Source organism: Poecilia mexicana, unplaced genomic scaffold (assembly GCF_051168715.1).
Source record: "Poecilia mexicana isolate PSO_F unplaced genomic scaffold, ASM5116871v1 scaffold_23, whole genome shotgun sequence".
In the NCBI taxonomy this organism is placed as follows: domain Eukaryota; kingdom Metazoa; phylum Chordata; class Actinopteri; order Cyprinodontiformes; family Poeciliidae; genus Poecilia; species Poecilia mexicana.
Window position 1 is genome coordinate 7242467 of NW_028263392.1, and position 19628 is coordinate 7262094.

The 19628-nt window shown below is 40.1% G+C and overlaps 1 protein-coding gene across 2 annotated transcripts in view; it reads left to right on the plus strand.

The window, feature by feature from the left end:
* mdfic (MyoD family inhibitor domain containing) overlaps positions 1-10535 on the plus strand; it is a 29124-nt gene extending 18589 nt beyond the window's left edge. For both annotated transcript variants that reach the window (XM_014971964.2, XM_014971963.2), the window contains exons 4-5: positions 223-615; positions 7050-10535. In XM_014971964.2, coding sequence (XP_014827450.2) covers positions 223-615; positions 7050-7300 — 644 coding nt within the window. In that variant the 3' untranslated portion in view covers positions 7301-10535. The remainder of the gene's footprint in view (positions 1-222; positions 616-7049) is intronic.
* Positions 10536-19628: the final 9093 nt, after the last annotated feature.

A 19628-nucleotide genomic window follows, 5' to 3' on the forward strand; every position in this document is an offset into this window, starting at 1 on the left:
TTATTATGGAAAATTAAGATGCCCAACAAAAGTTTGAGCCACAGCAACAACAAAATGCCTCTATAAAATCAAGAAACATATTATAATTCTATTATTGAATGTGCCTTGCTGATGACTTTCTACTTTCCTTCAGTGAATTGTGATTCAGCATCCAACATGTTGTGCAGCTCTGTTGACACCAAAGAGCTCAAAATGACATCCTGTCCCTTTATTTTTCAACAGCTCAGCCGCGGTCCGAGTCTGACCTGAAGCCAGCGCCTTCTGAGGAGGCGGAGCGAGAGACTGCCAAGGACCAAAATGGCTTTCCCCACAACAGCTCCGGCACGCCCACAGCATCGAACGCCAACGGAATCCACTCCGGCATCGGCAGCCCTGAGGGCACGAGGACGTGCACCTGCGGCGCCAGCGTCGGGGCTAGCGCGACGGGCAGGTCGGGCCCCGGGCACGCGCCGGCGACAGCCATGCCGCAGACAGAGCAGCCCAGGAGGCAGCCGTCCACGCCCGTGTCTCACAGGGTGCAGAGGAAGCTGAAGTCCAGCTTGTCGGTCAACAGTGACAGCAGCAGACGGAGCAAAGGCAGCTCCACGGGCTCGCAGAAACCTCCTTTACCAGAGGGTTAGTAATCGGCACACAATGTTGGCAATTAAACATTAAAACGCAGTACTAATTCGAACTAACTTTTCTAACTCCTAATTATATAATTCTGTCTCTTCATCTCAGCTTGTGTCGACCCTAATATAATTCTAACTTTGTTAGCAAAGCTTCGAGCAGCAGGATTTAGTCAAGGATGGTATAGGCAATTTAGACACTAATGATGAAAATCGACCTTATGGCCTGGTTAAACAGTTGGTGTCATTTGCTGTCCAGTTTCTCACCCAATATGCCACCAAAATGATCATAATATTTATCTGAAATTTTGGGGAGAAAATAAAGTTTTCTGATTCTAAGTTTATTGGTTTTTACTTCATGGCAGCAGTTCAGAAAGTTTATGAAGAAAGTATCGACCACATCCTGGTCTTGTTTGCATAAAATCAACATCCATTTTTCTTCATGTAGGAAAATACAAGCCTCCTGACTTACCAGAGTTCCATAAAAGAACAGATGAGCGAAACCAAAATGGCGGGAAGCTTGGGGCATTTTCTCGGACGGCTCGTGAAGTAATACCCCCATCAGCTATCGATAATAAATTCTTACCTTCTCTCACCTTTTAATGATGAAGGTGCCTGACCTCTCGTATTTATCACTCCCGTCAACCAAATGACATCTTATCTCTCTCCCGTGGCTTTTATTTGCCTTAACAATAAGTCAGAGGGTGCGTTGGGCGTGCGGGGAAGCCATCACTTTTGTCAGGTGAGAGGCTGAGGTGAGTCCGGTAATGAAGGTGGCTGCCCGGTCCTCTTCCGTCGGGGAGATAGGTGCGAGCGTCTAACGAGGCCTGAGAGCACGGGGTGCCTATTATAAGTCGTGACCAACCTTCTACGGGCCCCTCACACCTCTCTGGGCCCTTTTTGGCTCTCCCCACATCCCATCAGCAACACCTTGGCCCTCATTAGCAGGGCCCCGTTGCTCCCCTCTTCAATCTATTGCATTTGGTGGCTGTGTGTTCTCTGCCGCTTCAGTATGCTTCCCAAGAGATAAGCATATTTTGCTGTTTATTTGACTTATTTACAGGTCTATTTCAGTAAATTGCGTTTAGATCTTACAGCTAAAGAAAACCCACAGTTCAGTTTCAGAAAATCTGAATATTACTTATTCATGCATAAAGGAAACGATTTTAGTAGAGAAATGTTATTACTCAAGTCACTGATACCCTCCACAGAGATGGTAAATCACAAGTGGTCTCTACTGCATAAACTGCATGTTTTGAAAACGGAATCTAACTATATTAACAGATAATTAGGTGGAAGGAAAAATGTGGTTGAAAAAGCCCCACATTCAAGGATAATGGCAACCTTGAGGATTGTGAAGCAAAGTCCATTCATGAGCTTAGGAGGACATTTACAAGGCTTGTTCTTGTTCTGGAGCCAGAATGTCCAGAACCACTGCAGATGTATCCACGACAACAGCTGAAACTGTTGGATCGAGGTCACTGCATCTGGAGGAACAGTGGAGAGGCTTAGAATACGAGTGGCCTGTGGTCCAGTGTGAAGTTTCCACAGAGTTTAGTTGGGGAGTCAGGCTATCTGCTGCTGTTGGTCCACTGCAGATTATCAGATCCAAAGCAAGTCCAACCATCTATCAGGAAATCTGCTGCTGACAGGACTTGTTGAGACGCCGAATTCATTTTCCAGCAGCACTCGGCACCTGCTCACACTACCAAAAGTACCAGTACCTGCTTCTAATGACCAGGAAGTGATTGTGTTCACTGGACCCAACAATGCAAGAATGCTGAAGGTTGTCATCAAAGCAGCACATCAGCAGAGCTGATGGTACAGTGGTACAATAATTTATGCAAGTAGCCCTAGCCAAGTGTTGAGTACATAGATCTACTTTTCTTCCTTTTTTCTACCACCCTTTTACCTTGGTTTCAACTTTCCAGATTGTTGAAAATACTTGCGCACTGCCCTTGGAGCTTTATTGCCTTACCTCTCCACGGCTTGTATCAGTGACTCAAATCAGCAGCCTTCCCCAAGATTGTGTATGTTATAACTTTGCATTTTCGTATTCAAATTGTTTATTGATCACATTATGCTCTATTTGAAGATTCTGGAAACAGATTTTTTTTTCTTGGAGGGGGGCTGAACTATCTGTAAGTCTTAACCATCTAATTTAATCTACATAAATGCTTGAAATATATCCCTTTGTGGCTCCAAGTTTAAATTAAATATAAACTGTAATCTGATAAAAATAATTTTTAAAAAAGTCTGTGATTGGAAGATAATTTTAAATCGGGGCTGTCAGGTCTTTATTCGATGCATCAGAGCAGAACCAAAAACAAAGGCCGTACCCTCATCCTCAGTTCTTCTCAAGTTTAGATAAAATGCAACCACCAGATATGGTCTCGATGTGTCATGTTTTCCACGTCTTAATTGGTGGCAAAAAAAACAAAGTAGAGGAAGCGCAGAAAAAGAAAAAGCACTAAACGCTCAACAAGTCTCATTACAGCTTTCGCGTTGCCTTTTTGAAGATGCCAGAGCTCTCAGTATCAATATGCTGGTTCTCAACTGTTTATTTCCCCCCGGATGGCAGCCAAGCTGTTGTTTGAATGTTTACACGGATTAACATAATCTGTTTGCCTGTGAAATTAGCCTCCTAAACAGCCCCTCTGAACACAGGAAATAAAAGGCGCGAGCTAGCAGAAGCTAGCTCTGGGGACTCTCCCGCTCTGAATGATTCTTGGCACACGCCGTTGGCTCCGGAGCCAACAACCCCGATGCTTCTGAGCAGCCGTTTAGCAGGCTGCTTTTTGCACAGCGGGGTGGGCCGTCTCAACTCTTGTTGTCTGTGTATCGGTTCAGATCTCCGAGCTGCTTTGGCCTCGTTCCGAGATTCAGAGTCAACCCCCACTTTTTTTTTTTTGTCTTTCTTTGCCATTTCCTCGGATGTTTTTGCGCCTTGTCTCAGTCATACATTATAAAAGGGCCGGCTTTTAAGTCGTATGTGGTGGACCTTCACTATCCAACCCACATGGTCACTGAGGCTTTGTCTCACCACCCCTCTCCCGCTTTCTTTTTTTTTTTCCCCTCCTCTTCGAGGGTTTCGATGTTTTGCACAGCTTGCCGCTCCGAGGCCCATCCAGCTTGTTTTGTGTCACGCCGCTCCCCTTTATTTTTTTGATGTCAGCTTTCCACACGTCTTACTATTTCCTCTGAGACGCCTGGACGCCGGTTTTCGGGCTTCATCTCCACCGACTGACATTAAACAGGAGCGTTGTGAGTGTGCGATGCGCTCAGTCTGTCCGTCGGTTGGCTTCTCTCCATCTCCGCCCGTCTTTCTCGTGTGTTTTCTCGCCGATCTGTGCCTCACGTCCAGCTCTCTTGTGTGCAATGTACGACCCTCCCCTCGCTCCCCTCCCTCCATCTCCTCCTCCTTGCTGGCTTCTGTAAGATCCAGACTAATCGCTGGTGCTGAATTATACATCCAAGTGAATAGCTGAGATGGCTGTCCACTGCTTAATGTCTGTGTACTGTTTTTGTATCATACTCAAAGTCTGCTGTTGCACTGTTGGCATGGCTATACCCTCTGGGTGTTTCAGAGTTTGTTAAGCTGAACTTTAAAGTTTTGAGCTGGTTTCGTCGGAGCCCTTGCAGTTCACTGCCAGTAAACAGGAGAACGAGCCACATCTTCTCTCTGCCGAGTTCTCTGGGTGTAGATGCAGCACCCTGCAAAATATTTATACCCCTTGAACTTTTTTTTCACATTTTGTCATTTTACATTCAGATGTCATTGTACTTCCCCCCCCCCCCCTGCCTCCTTATAGATGCATCATTTTCAAATTTCTTTAAAAAAGTATTTTGAAGAACATAAATCATGAAATTCTGACAGGGCTTCAGCTAACAGATTATTCTGACAATTATATAAACGGATAAACAACATCGGCACATTTTACAGATTAGAAACACATTAAAAGATGGGATTATTTTACTGAATTTGAACCAGGTGAAGCTAAAACACAGCAATTAATTATTTATTTATTTATTTATTTTAGTTTTTTCAGCAAATGGCCTGTTTTGAGATCTATATACTCCAGTTATGAATTAATTGATTGCTAAATTAGTTGACGTTTATTACGAAAATTGATTTATCACGATTAATCTGATTATCCATTTCAGCCCTAAATTGTTGGAAGTTGCTAAGAGGTACATTTGCAACACAAACTTCATTAAGCAATTATCATGAGGTATTACTTGTTTCTGTATAACTGACCCTCCCACCTGAGCTGTGGATCTCCACAACTCCTCCAGAGTCGCCACAGGACGGTTTGCTTTTTGTGTTCTCTCCTTGGTGTGCCAGCTCAAGTTGCACGGTGCACAAACTTTTGAAGTTTAAATTTTCTTTAAATTTTAAGATATTCACAGAACAAATTAATGAGATTAAATTACGCACAGATTTACTCTCAAGCTGTAGTACTTCCGAAGAAAATTTGTTTAATTTGGGTTTAACAGGGTAAAGGGATTGGAAGATGTATGGTCAGCAAACATTATTCAGATTTTTCTTCATTTAAAAAAAAAAAAAAAAAGCAAAATCTATGAACCATAGTTTTCCTTCCACCTCAGTTTGTATTATGCTCTGTCTGTCACTTAAAAACCCCATAGATAAGTCTTAAGCTTTGTGGTTTAATGTGACAAAATGTAGGAAACTTCAAGGGGTATGAATACTTTGCGAGGTTCTGCGAGTTCTCATGCATCTTCCATCGCCGCCCGTGTTGAGGCCTCAGATAAGGATAAGAAGATGCATTCAAACTTCAGGCGTCCATTCCGACACGTACGCAAGCTCTTTCCTCGTTTCATATTCCTCTCGCTATCTTGTTTGTATCAGCCTGCGCTTCTGGTCAGCTCTGCAGCCCTCAGCACTGCAAAATTACAGGAGGAGGGGGGCAAAAAAAAAAAAAAAAAAAAACTCCTTTCTACTTTGATTAATCAAACATGAACATTCAGTGGGGCTCAGTTCGCCTTCCCTGTTCTGTCCTCCACACTCTGCACCTTTTTTTTCCCCCCTCTAACCCAATCAGTAACAGGCACTTCTGACGGCTGGAGATGGGCTGATGAAAGTCATGCAAATGCAGTCTGTTTGTAATGCTATTTTTCCCCGCATCCATCCACATCATGTCTCTTTAACACTCCAAAGCAGTGGCGCGGCTCTGAACTCTGATCAAAAAAAAAATAAAAAAAAGAAACGGCTGCGAGGAGTAGTGTGCCAGGTTCACTTACGGAAGGACTTATAGTTCAACAACAGAACTTCTTGGAACTTCTCGAGTGCTGAAGAGAGTTGAATAGCATTACTTTTATGCATTTATACCTTACATTTTGATTTGTTTACTTTAAGTATTTTATATTTGTTTCCAGATACAGTGCATTGCAAAACAATTTATTCCCCTTAAGCCCTTTTAACAATTTGTCAAATTGTAACCACTGACTTTTCGGTGTTTTTTTAAAAAAAAAATGTATTGGGATTTTATGCAATAGTTGTAGCAGCCTGGAAAAGTTTAATGTTTTGTTTCAGTATTTTCTGGTTCTGGGTAAGTTTGGGGAAAAAAAAATTGGGTGTGTAAAAAATATTCCTTTCTTTTAAGTGTCCTCCTTACCTCCTTTGTGACCTTGCCCCTGTCCCTTGTTGTTCCTTCCAGCCTTTTTACTGCCTTTCCAGCTTCTTTAACACCATAATGCTCCCACCACCTCATATTGAACACGGCGGGTTCATCAAATTATCACCTTCAAACATCGAAATCGCTTGAATTTGAGAGAATTACTTTGTCCTCGCTACTGTGTGTCCTATTGGCCAATACTTTTCAAATTTATGAGCGTTAATGGCCAAATTTGTAACTCAAACAGGGATTCTTGATTGCATCAAAGCAACAAACTGCATCCCTGCCTCACATGCACCAACAGTGTGCACGAGGAGGTTAGATGTTAATCAGAGGTCTAAGTGTTTCCAGGATTAATTCACCTATTTGGCCGAGTGAGACTCTTAGACATTGATAATCATCTTTGTTTGATCAACCCTACGGCTTGCATGATAATGCCACATTTACTCAACAGCCCCGTTAATCAAAACTGCGGGGTAGGAGTTATTAATTTTTATTTTCTTGTTTCTTGCCATTCCTTCCTTCTTAGCTAAACTCACTCGTTAACTACAGACTTGCTGTGTTTCTTCTTCAGGCCATGCTTGTCACTCACTTTTCATTTGTTTTCAACACTGTTTTTTTTTTATATATATATATAAATGAAGACATAACATTTTATTTTGGTTATCAACAGACAAATATTTCAATAAATTACATAATTTTCTTTTTTTGTTGTTGTTGGTGTGTGTGTGTTTATTCACATTCCCTGTGCCACCTCACCCCACCTCACCTCTCGGCACCCTGCCTGGCTGTGGCTCGCACTCAGACTGCTGCGTTCACTGCATCCTCGCCTGTCTCTTCTGCGAGTTCCTGACGCTCTGCAACATGGTGGTGGCCCAGGCGTCCTGCGGCGCGTGCACCTCCGAGGCCTGCTGCTGCTGCTGCTGCGCCGACGACATGGGCGACGACTGCAACTGCCCCTGCGACATGGACTGTGGCATCATGGACGCCTGCTGCGAGTCGTCGGATTGCCTGGAAATCTGCATGGAGTGCTGCGGCATCTGCTTCCCCACATAGGTTTGCCGGCGCCTCCGTGGCGTGGAATATAGACGTGTGCATCCCCATGAACAAATCGCCAAAAAGTTCATTTACATTGATAATTCAAATGAAAACGCAACAGTTGTCAGATCCATTACACAAAAACTGAGGTAGTTCAAGCTGCTTTTTGTTACTGTTTATGATTATAGTTTAGAGATGACACACACAGAAAAATTCTGTTTATTGGAATATCAGACTTGCGTACGACCCGCAAATTAAAAGCAGTAATTCCAATTAATAGTGTTATGTTGACTCTAACGACAGAGTGCTGAGTCGATGTGGATAAATAAAAGGTTCAGTGGAAGAAAAAAGTGTGATAGAAAAATTTACACAGCACTAATCAATCTTGATAGGATTATATGGGCCCACAATACCAGCTTCTTTTTTTTTCTCCAATTGATGCATCAGTGCAACATAGCATGGAACCATGTCGATGTGAAAAACCCCAGATTACTTTGATAGTGGCCCCCCAACTCTTCTGCTTTGTTAGCTCTGGTCTTTCTAATCCACATCTTGACTATACCCCTTAGACTCTTCTCAGGATTTAAGCTAGAGTACTTTTCTAGATAATCAAACCGTGACACCAGGGTCACTCGACCCAATTTTGTTCCTTTCCTATTGTGTGCAGGTGCCAAATCCTGTTGAAAAATAAAATGGATGCCCACAAAAAGCTTGTCAGCAGAGAGAACCTTAAATTGACTTTGCTTCATAATCTCTTCAAGATTATCCATGTTACTTGCATCATTTTTCTACCACACTTTTTCCTTCCACTCAACTTCCATTAAAAAATAATTGAATATAGTACTGTGTGAACAAAGAGGCTCATTGGGGTTCAAAGGACAGAAATAAATAACTGAAATATATCATTCTGTTTGTAATCAGCCTGTATATTGAGTTTAATCTTGAATTACAGTTATAAATGAACTCTTTGATGATGTTTTAATGTATTAAGATGCACTTCTAATGGAACTGCTACCTTTGAATTCAGCAGAAACATGGAGGTGTGTGTGAAGGAGTTGGACACTGGGCTCAACACAATAAACAGCCCAGCAAAGACTGCAAATAAATTCACATTTATGAATGTGTCATGCTTTATAAGTATGTTAACTAGTACAGAAAAGCATTATCATAGGCTGACTTCAAGCATTTTATTGTTACATTAACATTGCCTTTCAGTTACATCTTTTTATGCCTCTTTTAGTCTTACTGGTGATCTAAATGCATTTTGCAGATTTTTATTTCTGTTTTATTTTCTATGCCAAACAAAAGGCTTAGATTGCTATTTTAGTCCAGTCAACACTGTAAACAAAAGGGTTTGTGATGGTGAATACATTCCTCATTTCATACTGTAGCTTTGTTGATTTCATTAAAACATTATCTACTGTATAGCAGATGAAACTGGTGAAAATTTTAAGTGTTTCAGGACACTTTTCTGCTACCTTCTGACACAAAACCTAAGGGTGTGATCTGGAATAATTGCATTTTCATTTCTATTTTGAGCGTTGGGGGGGGGGGGGGGGAGATAGTGGAATGAGCAGCACAAAATTGTTAATAAGCTTTGCAAAAATTGTACAAAAGTGCTGGAATAATATTTTTTTTCTCTGAAGAATCTCTTCACATCAGATTTGAAAACATTGGAAGACTGTTTTACTGGAAAAAGAAGCACTTTTTTAATATATATAATCATTAAAGAGTCTGACCAACAGAATATTACTCTGTACTGATATATACATGTTCAGCCTTTGTTTTGCTATGTTGGCCTATAACAAACCTGTTTTGTCACTTGCATATGGTACAACTCTCTTTCGTGATGTGTTTGTTTTTGCAATGCGTTCTGCATAAATATCAAAAATCACAGATAACTGGAGTTGCCGCTTGAGCAGCTTTTTGGGTCTCCGGTCATATGAGAATCAAGTGTCACAATAAAATGGTAAACTACTGCAGAGTGAAGCAGTAACTCCTCTATTTTCTTCTGTGTATCTCATGATGAGTTTACAGTGAGTCACCAGCAGAGCCGTTTCCTGTCTTGGAGATCCGCTTTGATGTTGTTTAAGCGATGATGCTTAACGCCGGCCCTCATTAGCACTGCTTACTAAAACGGTCACAAGAAATGTCCCTTTTTAACGCCATCAAAGATGATGTGCCGTCGTGCATGGCTCATCTTAGCAGCTCAGTGTTATGAGTACGCCGGGGGTCGGATGTGCCCCTCTTCGGTGGATAATCTGCGGGACGTAAACCTCGTTTTCGTGTTTGTGACGAGCCCAAACTCCAAATGTGTTGCGGGCTACAGAGTGTCGAGAAAACACGACTTAGAAAATGTGAAGAATTCATGTAACAGAAGAAACCTGGTGATATGGTGAATTGTTGTAGTGCACTTCTGTTAATCTAATGCCTTTTGTTTGTGCATTTCATCCTTGTGTGTCATTTTCTTTTTGGCTTAATAGTTTTGCACATCCTTTGATGACAAGGACATGGTGGCAGAAGGCCATGGCAATTTAAGTTGGAAGTTGCCTTACACAAACATCACCAATGTGTTTTACTGTTTTTGTATGAGCAATGATGCTAAATTTGAACATTTCTAGCACTTTTATTTTCCTACAAACTGTCGTGACAAGAGAAAAGTAGCAGTTGGAAATTTAGACGACTCCAAAGCATGACATGTCCACTTCTGTGCATCACAGGTAATGTGTATGTTTTTTGATGTAAAATTAGTTTTCATTGGCAGCAAACGTGTCACCGCCATTTTGAGTCACTTGGCTCATTTGTTTGGGCTTATTCAACAAAGAATGGGTTTTGCCAAACTTCCAGTTTGCTACGGGAACTTTATATGTTTTTCGGGCAGACGGGAAAATCAGCAATTCTTCTCTGATAAAGGGCACACATTTACCTGAAAACCCAACAATCACCACCTGCAAGAAAAGTGACAAAAACCCTTCTGTTTTTAGTCCTAACTGCACATCAGACATTTTTGTTTATTTTATTCTGCAAACTGTAGTTTGGCTTGGCAACACCATGTGCCAATTTGGTCTTAACATGCCTTTCAACCAGACAAGACATTTCAGCAAACTTCAAGTGGATAAACTCCAAAACAAAACTGTAGGGTTCTAGCATTAAGATATCGCTGCGCTTCAAATGAATTCATTATTTCAGTCAGTGTCTGTATTATGCCAGTGTCCTACATTTGAAATAAAAACTTCTTTTTTTTTGCTCTTTAGACGCCGTCTACTCCATTTTTATTGATTCTTCGTGAGATTGCCTCCCACAATCCTCCTGTTATCTCTGGGACAATCCTAACATCAACATGGGTACATGCCAAACAACGATCTCTGAGGTCGTTGGGCGGCAAAGACCTTCTGGTCAGGACAGCAGCCTGACCTTTACCCAACATTACCTCCTATTAACCCCTCAATTAACCTTGAGGCCAGGCCCTCTGGTGGAGGATATGCACTTCCTATTCTCTCTTTATTTTTGCCTCATCACTTTATGCCCAGATTTGCCCTGACCCCCGAAAATTGCCATCTTATTTCCCTAATGCGGTAGGGGAAAAAAATATTTCTGTCCTTAAAGTCTGTAATCATGCCGGTTTGCACTTTCTTTTCTTTCCTTTTTTTTTTTTTTTACTTTGTTCCTTCTCTAAAGTGCGACTCGTAGGCTGAAAATTTTGAAAAACTCCAGGTAGAGTGCGCAATGACCTTTTCACAAAGTCTTCCAGATTTCTGCTCCTCTAATCAATCCCCCTCTGATCGCCTCGCTGTGTGCCGGATTGTAATGTCACAATTAGGGCCGCTCCATTGTTTCTGTTTTCCGTCTGGGGAGAAAGCTGGCACTTCTCTGATCTCAAGGTCATTTCTTTTCACAGTTTTAAATAAATTATTGGCCTTCTCCTCTGTTCATCCATCCATCCATCCACTCCCCCCACCATACCCATTCAGTTGGTAGATGTACCGTTTCTTTGTTTTTTTTTAACCAGAATATGAATGGCTCCCATCCTGAGCTATGAGAATAAATGCTGCTTTTTGTTGTTGGATATGATGAGAAAAATATGGGGAACATTAGTGTTGTTTTGCTTCCCTCGTTTTTGTATCAGATCTAACATTAAGAATTGTATACTAATAACATAATAATTATGTATAATGTCACTAATTAAACCAAAAAAAAGGAGAGGTGACAGTAATGTGTTTCCTTCTACTTTCTCTTTTTCTGCCCAGAACATCAATTTGTTTCTGTCAGGAAAATGTGACTAATGCCTATTTTAATTATAGTTTTTCAAATCTCGTAGCTTTTTTAATTTATAGGATCTGTAATAGTCATCATTACCCACCTACTAGAATTGTAATTATTCATTTTGACTCTTTTTTTTAAACATTGTTTTCAGTTGTTACGGGTCATAACACAATAAATGTCAGCATCTTTATGAACTAGCCAAGCGCTAGGAAATACGAGCAAGATATGAAGTTTGAGTTAGCTTAGCAGTAGGCACTTTTAAAACTGACATTTCAAAACTGTCATAGGATTTAAATTCCTTTTAATCAGATTCCCAGTTTGATGTCTGAGTGAATTTTCTCCTGCTGCATGGAGCATAGAGTAATTTCAGACCACTACAACATAAAGTAATTCTTTATGTTGTATTTTTTCTTAGAAGCAAACAATGCTGCCTCATGTCTCTGAAGAGGACTTGCTGAGCAGCCAATCCAGGAACACCATTTTTCGTCCTGGATGCTGATTGGCTGCAGCCTCAAGAGCGGGAAATGTTAGCTTCTGCGGTTGTGCTGATGGTTTCCATTGTGTGCATTGATGCACATTAAGGTCTATTTTATGATTGAACCGTTAATATATTGTGAGTTACATTGGAAAGGTAAACTTTTATAATTAGGGCACTGAAACTTTTTATTTTATTTTGTATCATTTAGATAAAAGTAATTAGATGAACTTATACATTTCTTCCTTAGATTTACATCAACTTCATGAAACAGAATTTTCATTCAAGGTTTTTCAGATAATGAAAAGATCAAACGTAATGCTTTGGTTTCAAGACACTTAAAATTTCTATTGTACACACAATCCTTTTGTTTCTTATTTTTGTGAATGTTTTGTGCAGCATTCTGTGCGCCTCCGTTTCACTCATTTCAAAAGTTTCAAAAGGCTTGACCTGGCTGTTTAGAGCTGCAGCACGACATTAAAATAAGATGAGATGAGTCTTCAGAGAGCTTTGCCAAGGAAAAAAAAAGAAAAACGAAAACAAGGAGAGGCGAGTTCAGCTAATGTCACTTTCAATTAATATCCTCAGGTAGTGGCCCCGTTAGCCCTCTCACACATGGGCCTGGTTTACAATGCAAATAGGGTCATTACCTGAGAAGCCTAATCGGCTTTGACAAGAGGCCGGAGACGCCGGCCTTCCTCTCGCCCATATTTTTGTTTGCTTATTGTTTCTCTTGCACAAATCAACACGTGAAATCTATAAGATGTGAGAACGCAAGCAGGCGTTTTATTTGAATTCCGCGTTGTTGGGAGCTGTCGCACGTCAGCCGAAGTTTGCACGCTCTCTGTAACCAGCAACTCGAATGCAACACCAACAAATTGCATCAGTCTGAGAACAAAGTGCCAGAAATGAAAAGTAAATGATTTCCAAGGGAAGGATTTTGTCGTTCTTTGTTCCGGAGCCTTCCCAGAAATGCGTCGTGTGATCGCGCTTGCACCTTAAATATTTAAAGACCCCCTTTTGCGGAAGCTTGGCTTGTCGTATTGCGGATGGGCCTCCGACTGCCTCTAATCTCCTTGTTACCTGGAGGCGTCATAACGGCGACGCAAAGACAACATGTGGCAGATGATTGCGAGACAGGATTCCACCCCAACCCCCTCCCCAACCCCCAACCCACTTTCGGGTGGGGCACGGGCAGGTTCAAAGTTTGTGCGCCCCCGAGAAGACGCTTCACGTCAACATCTGCCTGGGAGAAGGAAAAGTGCCGGGAATGAAAGAAGAGTAGAATAAAAAAAACCAAAAAACACCTTAGATCAGTTGTTTCCCTGAAAACACCCTCCTGTTTTCTCCCCCCACCTCCCGCGTTCCCCAGATACTGTGGCATCTTAAACCGTTCGTGCAGAGTGAAGATTTTTTTTTTTTTTTTTTTTTTTTTGCTGGGCCTCTGTTTTCGCGGTGTGTTTGTGATGAGGGAGCGCTCTGTTTTCTAGATCCTTGCACAGACTTTTACGCACAGAGAGAGAGAGACAGAGAAATAGCAGGAATTCAGATTGTGGACCTATAAATAAGACATCAGCTCAAAAGTGTGCACTCTCAACTTTTGCCTTTGCCTCCGGAAAGCGGCGGAGCGTGGCAGAGGCAAATTGAAAGAGACGGATGGATCAGGAATGCCTCTTTATTTGCTTGTACACATTCCTTGAGCTGTAAATTAGATGTCACCTTAGTTACATGTCATGTGCTGACGTGGACGTGTTTGCGCCGCTTTTGATTGTTTGTTCCGAGCATCACTTAGATAAACAAAGTCTTGACTCGCCTCCAGTCATCATCGGGACATTGCGAGTGACTGGCAGGTTGTTTTGGTGGGCGGACTTGCTCTGGTGTGAATTATGTGAGAAAATCACGCAGAAAGCCGGAGCTTTACCGCCTTTCAAGAGCATTTCCATAAACCCCCACCACCCCCTCCACACACACCACCCTTTTTTTTCTCAGTACAAACACGGACCTCGTTGTTTGTTGTTTTTTTTTTTTATTGGAGCATTTGCAAGAGACAGCTCAAACGTGTGAATTAGAACAAAAAAGATACTTTGTTTTCAAATTGTTTGTCAAAGAAAAAAAAAACGCTTTGCATTTGTATTTAGTTCTCTTTACCCTAAAAAATTATTTCAGGACATCTGACTTTTATGGAAGAGTGGCAAAAAGAAAGTCATGAGAAGTTCACTTTAAAGTTTTCCACATCATGTAAGGGGAAGGTTAAACGTGTGGAATAAAGTGTTCTGGTTGGATTAAGTTAAAATGGAGCTGTTAAACCAAGGTGCAAAGTGCTATGTGTGGCATACAACTATTGCCACCACTCTAAATACACAATTCCCTGGTATTAAATTGCCTTTTTAATGTATTAAAAGGGCCTAGTCAAAGTCCACACCACAATTGTACTGAAAATCTGTGGCAGGACTTAGAAATTGATGCTCACAAAGGCCATTTTGTTTAGGTCATCTCTTTTGTGAAGATGAATGTGCAAAAAGTTTAAGTGTCTAAACGTTTGAAGAGACCTGCAACAGCAGAAAGAGGAAATCCTACAAAAAACGTATCTATATTTGTGCTTGGAACATATTTGTATTAAATCCACATGACTGGCAGGAAAACACATGCGTGAATACAACAAAAATATTTCACAGAGCTACTTTTTTTTTTCAAGTTGGTTCAGCAGAGCCTTTATTTTGACTCAAACATTTTTTTCCCCCCAGTTAACACATAAACAGAAAAGAGTATCGCTTGTTTGCATTTTGTCAGATCTTTGAAAGCATTTCCCTGCCTAGCAGCACATCTCAAACAGCGACTGTTATTACGCCTGTCTCAGCAAGCCACCTAACGACGACGACAACAACACAGCAGCAGCAGCAATAAAGCCCCAGATGTTTCGCCTCGGCTTGTTTATTTACCTGTCATGCTCCCCTAATTGTTTCGTCTGCTACAAATAAACACGTCGCCTGTTGCATCTCTGTTTGCACGCCGTTCGCCAACAAACAGGCTCGCTCGGCGGCAGGTTGTTTGTGATGATGTGTGGCGCGTGCAGAAGGGATTAAAAGAAAAGGTGACTCCACACCGGCACGGTGATTTGTACGAATGCCAGAGGGAATGGGATTCATGGAGGGAGTGGAGGGGAGGGGGTTTTAAGGTGTGCACGCAGGCAACATCTGCTGAGATTCTTCTGCACAATAAAAAAGAAAATCCTTAAGCTGTATATTAACACCTGTACTCTGAAGATTTACAGCTAGAGCTGCCCTTTCATGGAGACATTTGATTTTAAATTAGGCTTTACGAGCTTTGGAAAGAAAGACTGCGAAACATTACAGCAACTTCCTCGGTTACTTTAATCATACACGTATACAAACCGGGGTAACACTTTATTTGAAGGGGGGTGAATAAGACTGTCATGACACTGTCATAAACATGACATAACACATGTCATGAACATGAATAAGCCTTCATGAATATTTATGACTGTTGTCATAAAGTGTCATTCGGTAAATTATGACACTTTTAATACAAAGTTGACATTATTCAAAATGTCTTTGTTATGACAACTTGACATTAACCAAGAAATCATTACTGTTTAAACTTTACCTTTAATAACATAAAGTTACCTGATTTTTAAAGTGCAATCAGTAATACTTTTATAACAAATTTATATCAATAATGATTTCTTGGTTAATGTCAAGTTGTCATAACAAAGACATTTTGAATAATGTCAACAGTCATAAATATTCATGAAGGCTTATTCATGTTCGTGACATGTGTTATGTCATGTTTATGACGGTGTCATGACAGTCTTATTCACCCCCCTTCAAATAAAGTGTTACCCAAACGGATATCTCCCGTCGTCCAGGCCTAACTGTTTGTTCCGAACTTTCTTCAGAACCTTAAGATTTTCAGATATTTTTGTCTGCTTGACACTGACAAGGTGTCAAAGTTGTATTTCATTTTTTATTTTTGGTATCATTCTGACATCAACTAAATACAGAACCAGTATTGCAGATACTGATACCGATACTGATACCTTTTATTTCAGTTTTATGTATTGTGACCTTGTGACCTTTTGGAGTTTTTGTCGTTTTTCTTTTGCATTATTTTGTTCAAACCTCAGAGAGAATTTGGACAAAGTTTATAGGTGTCTAGAAAATACTTTCATATGATATCAACATGATTTTATCTGCCTTTTTCCTGAATGGACACAAAAATAAGGATAAAGAAGATTTAATATGAGAGAAAATCAAAACGATCCATTTTGAGGTAGGTTTGAGAACTCACAATACAAAAATAAAATAAAATTTCAATTGGGAATGTCAAACTTAAGTATATCATACCAGTATCAGTCCAATACTGACACTGACTTCGTATCAATATTTTCAATTGATTTGCTCACAGTTACTTTCAACCAATCCAAATGAATGAACTTACAATAAGTTTAAACATAAAAAAGAGATGGAGCTCTTTCTTTTTCTATTAATTTCTCTCAGTATTGCCAAGTTTAACTTTCAGTGTGTAAATAATCCTTCAATCTGTAAGACAAACAATCTTTACATTCTTTAAAAATGGCTGTATAAAATTTCCCAGACTAGTGGGCAGTAATAGTTGCTTCACACAAGTCGTTTTGTACTGTTTGCTATCTAAATTAAAAATGTATTATGTTTTGGGTTATTTTCACTGGCCACACCAAGTCCTGCATGACTTGTGAAAACAAGGAATAACTTTAATGGAAACGGTCTGATAATATATTATAGGCCGAAAAGTCTTAAAAACAACACACCCTGCTCTGACGTAAAGAAATTCAACAACACACGAGAAACATAATTGACATCCATCAGTTTGGAAATCCATTGAAAGCCATTTGTAAGACTGAGACTCCAGCAAACCACCATGGGAGCTCTAATCCACAAATGAAGAAAACATAGAGCCATGGTGAATCTTTCCAGGAGTAGGAAGAAACCTAACAAAATTACTCAAAGAAAACATCTCATCCACACGGATACATAAAATAACCCAGAAAAACAACTAACACACCGCACGCCCAAGTAAGGTCAGTATAATGGATTCAACAGTTAGACGGAAACCGGGCCAAGCTGTATCCAGTTTCAAGGCAAAAGACACTGATGACCAAAAATGCCATTAACGCTCGTCTCACATTTGCCCAGAGAATGTTGATGTTCTCCAAGACTTTTGGGAAAATATTCTGTGGACTGCCTAATGACCTTCGTGACTCGCCTTAATCAATGGAACCATGAATCCTGCCGTCTACTAGAAATTCAGGAAGAAGAAGAATGTTTTCTCTTTAAAATGTTTAGCTTCAGCTCAGGCACATTTGGATTATACAAAAGAACAATGATTAAAAATACAACAGCATGGCCACTTTGGAATGGTTTAAGAAAAATAAAATAAAATAAAAGGAAGAGGGCCTGGTTACAATCCAGATTTGAATCTGATCAAGATCTTCTGATGTGACCTGAAACAGCTTCATGCTTGCAAAGCCTGCAATTTGAACAATTCTGCAAACAAATATGGGCTTAAGTCCCTCCTCAGTGGTGTAAAAGACTCATTTCCATGTGATAGAAGCAAACTGTACAGAGACGGTTTGCTTTGGATCGCTTCTTTTCACTCTAGGAACTCACCTAGTTGGGCTTATCTAATTCATACATGACGCCTCTTTCCTTTTTACTTACTTTAGTTCAGGCAAAAAAAAAAAAAAGAAACATTAATTTGTGTCTCAATACAGTGAACAAGTATAACAGATAAAGCAGTTAAACACAACTGAGGAATTTTTCACAGTGATGCATAATTTTGCCCATTGTTCCTAAATTCCTCCATATTTCCATTCAGCCAGGTACCAACTCCGAACCTTAACATGGTAAAAATGTATTTTTCCTCCCAGAAGAAGAATAGGCTTGTGAAATAAATGTGGTTGAAAAGTGGTACAAAATGAATGAGTTTCAGGATGTGAGCTCATCCCGTGTAAGTCGGATGAAACACTTTGCAAACCGCTCGTAGATGTTTTCATGAGGGAAAGAAAAGAAGAGAAGATTCGGGGATAGAACTCCCCGAATCTTTGGAGGAAGTACATTGTTTATCCAGTAACGTCAGATAAAGTACAAAAAATACACAAAAGTTCAAACATATTTAAGTGTCTTGAAAGTGGCGGCAAAATAAAGAAAAAAAATCTATTGTCTTTAATTTTTAGAGAAAGGACGAAAGTTATATAAAAATAAAAATGTATTTTACTTGATGTTTTTTTTCTTGTTTTGATACTATATTATATGTTCACTCTGAAAAACAATGAGTTTGAAGTGCGTTCAATCGCCTTGTTGCACGTACTACCAGTTGGTGGCGGTAATGCGTCCTTCAGTTGTTTGCCAACCGCCAATAAAACTCAGGAAGACGACGAAGAAGAACCGCCTCGTTAAGGTAACACAGAACAGGTGTGCTTAATCAAGGCATACAACGACTACAGTATAAAGTAAGCTGGAGTGCAATGTTTAGGTTAGTATTGCTTTTATTCTAATTGCCTTGGTCATTTTTATGGCCGCCTATTTGTTTACTTATTTTATTTTGGGACCGGCTAAAAATAGTTTTACTTTTGGCTGCAGTTGAGGAACACTTCAACGGAATGTTTTTTTCTTTGTAGAAATAAAGTTTTCTCGAAAATTTGTTTCTTAGCTCGCACAAGTAGAGTAATGTTGACATAAATGTTGAACAGCAAAGTGTTCATTTGCGTTTAGTCTTGATAATTACGGCTTCCAAAGACCCAGTCGACAGTTCGGTTTCTTACTATATTCAAATATTGCCTTGGATAATATCAAATAACTACAGACATATTCAAATAAAATGTAAGAAATTCTAGACTTTTCTCTAAGGAGTTTTCTGGACAACCTTTTAAACGCTGCAAACATTTATCTGTGTGTAGTAGCTCTTGAAGTACAGTCACCACCCCTGGTCCACGCTTTGTACATTTCCTCTCGAACCCTTAATCAGGCTTTCCTACAATATCATTTGAAGGCTGTGGTTATCCCTACTGCTTTGGCAACTGTTGCTACCACGCTTTGTACTTCAGCTAAACTTTCCATACATATGTTTGGATGCGGCTCTGTAAACAGCCAGCTCCTTCAGCAATGACCCTTTGTGGGCTACTCTCTCTGTAGTGGGTTTCAGTGACTGTACCAGCTGTTAAATTAGTACGTGGTGTAGACTGTGACATCATAATGTGTTTGAATGTGATTTTTGAAATTGCTTTTATGTAAAAATTCATATTACAATTAACTCAACCTTGGGTTTGCAGTGGCTATAGGTCACAAACTATCAAAATGAACCGATATTATGTAAAATAAATTGGTTTGAAATGTTGCTTTGAAATAAGACTTTTTAACAGGAATATTTGTATAATCTAAAAACATTAAAATGGTTTACATTTTAAAATATCTAATGTTGGCACTGTACAGTGGGTGAAACTGCCTTGCAGTGTTGGTTTTGTCAGAACACTTTGAAAAGGCACAATTTACTCTGTCAATACTTTAACCATATCTATGTACAGCAATAAAATTATCTGCATCTCATTTCTTT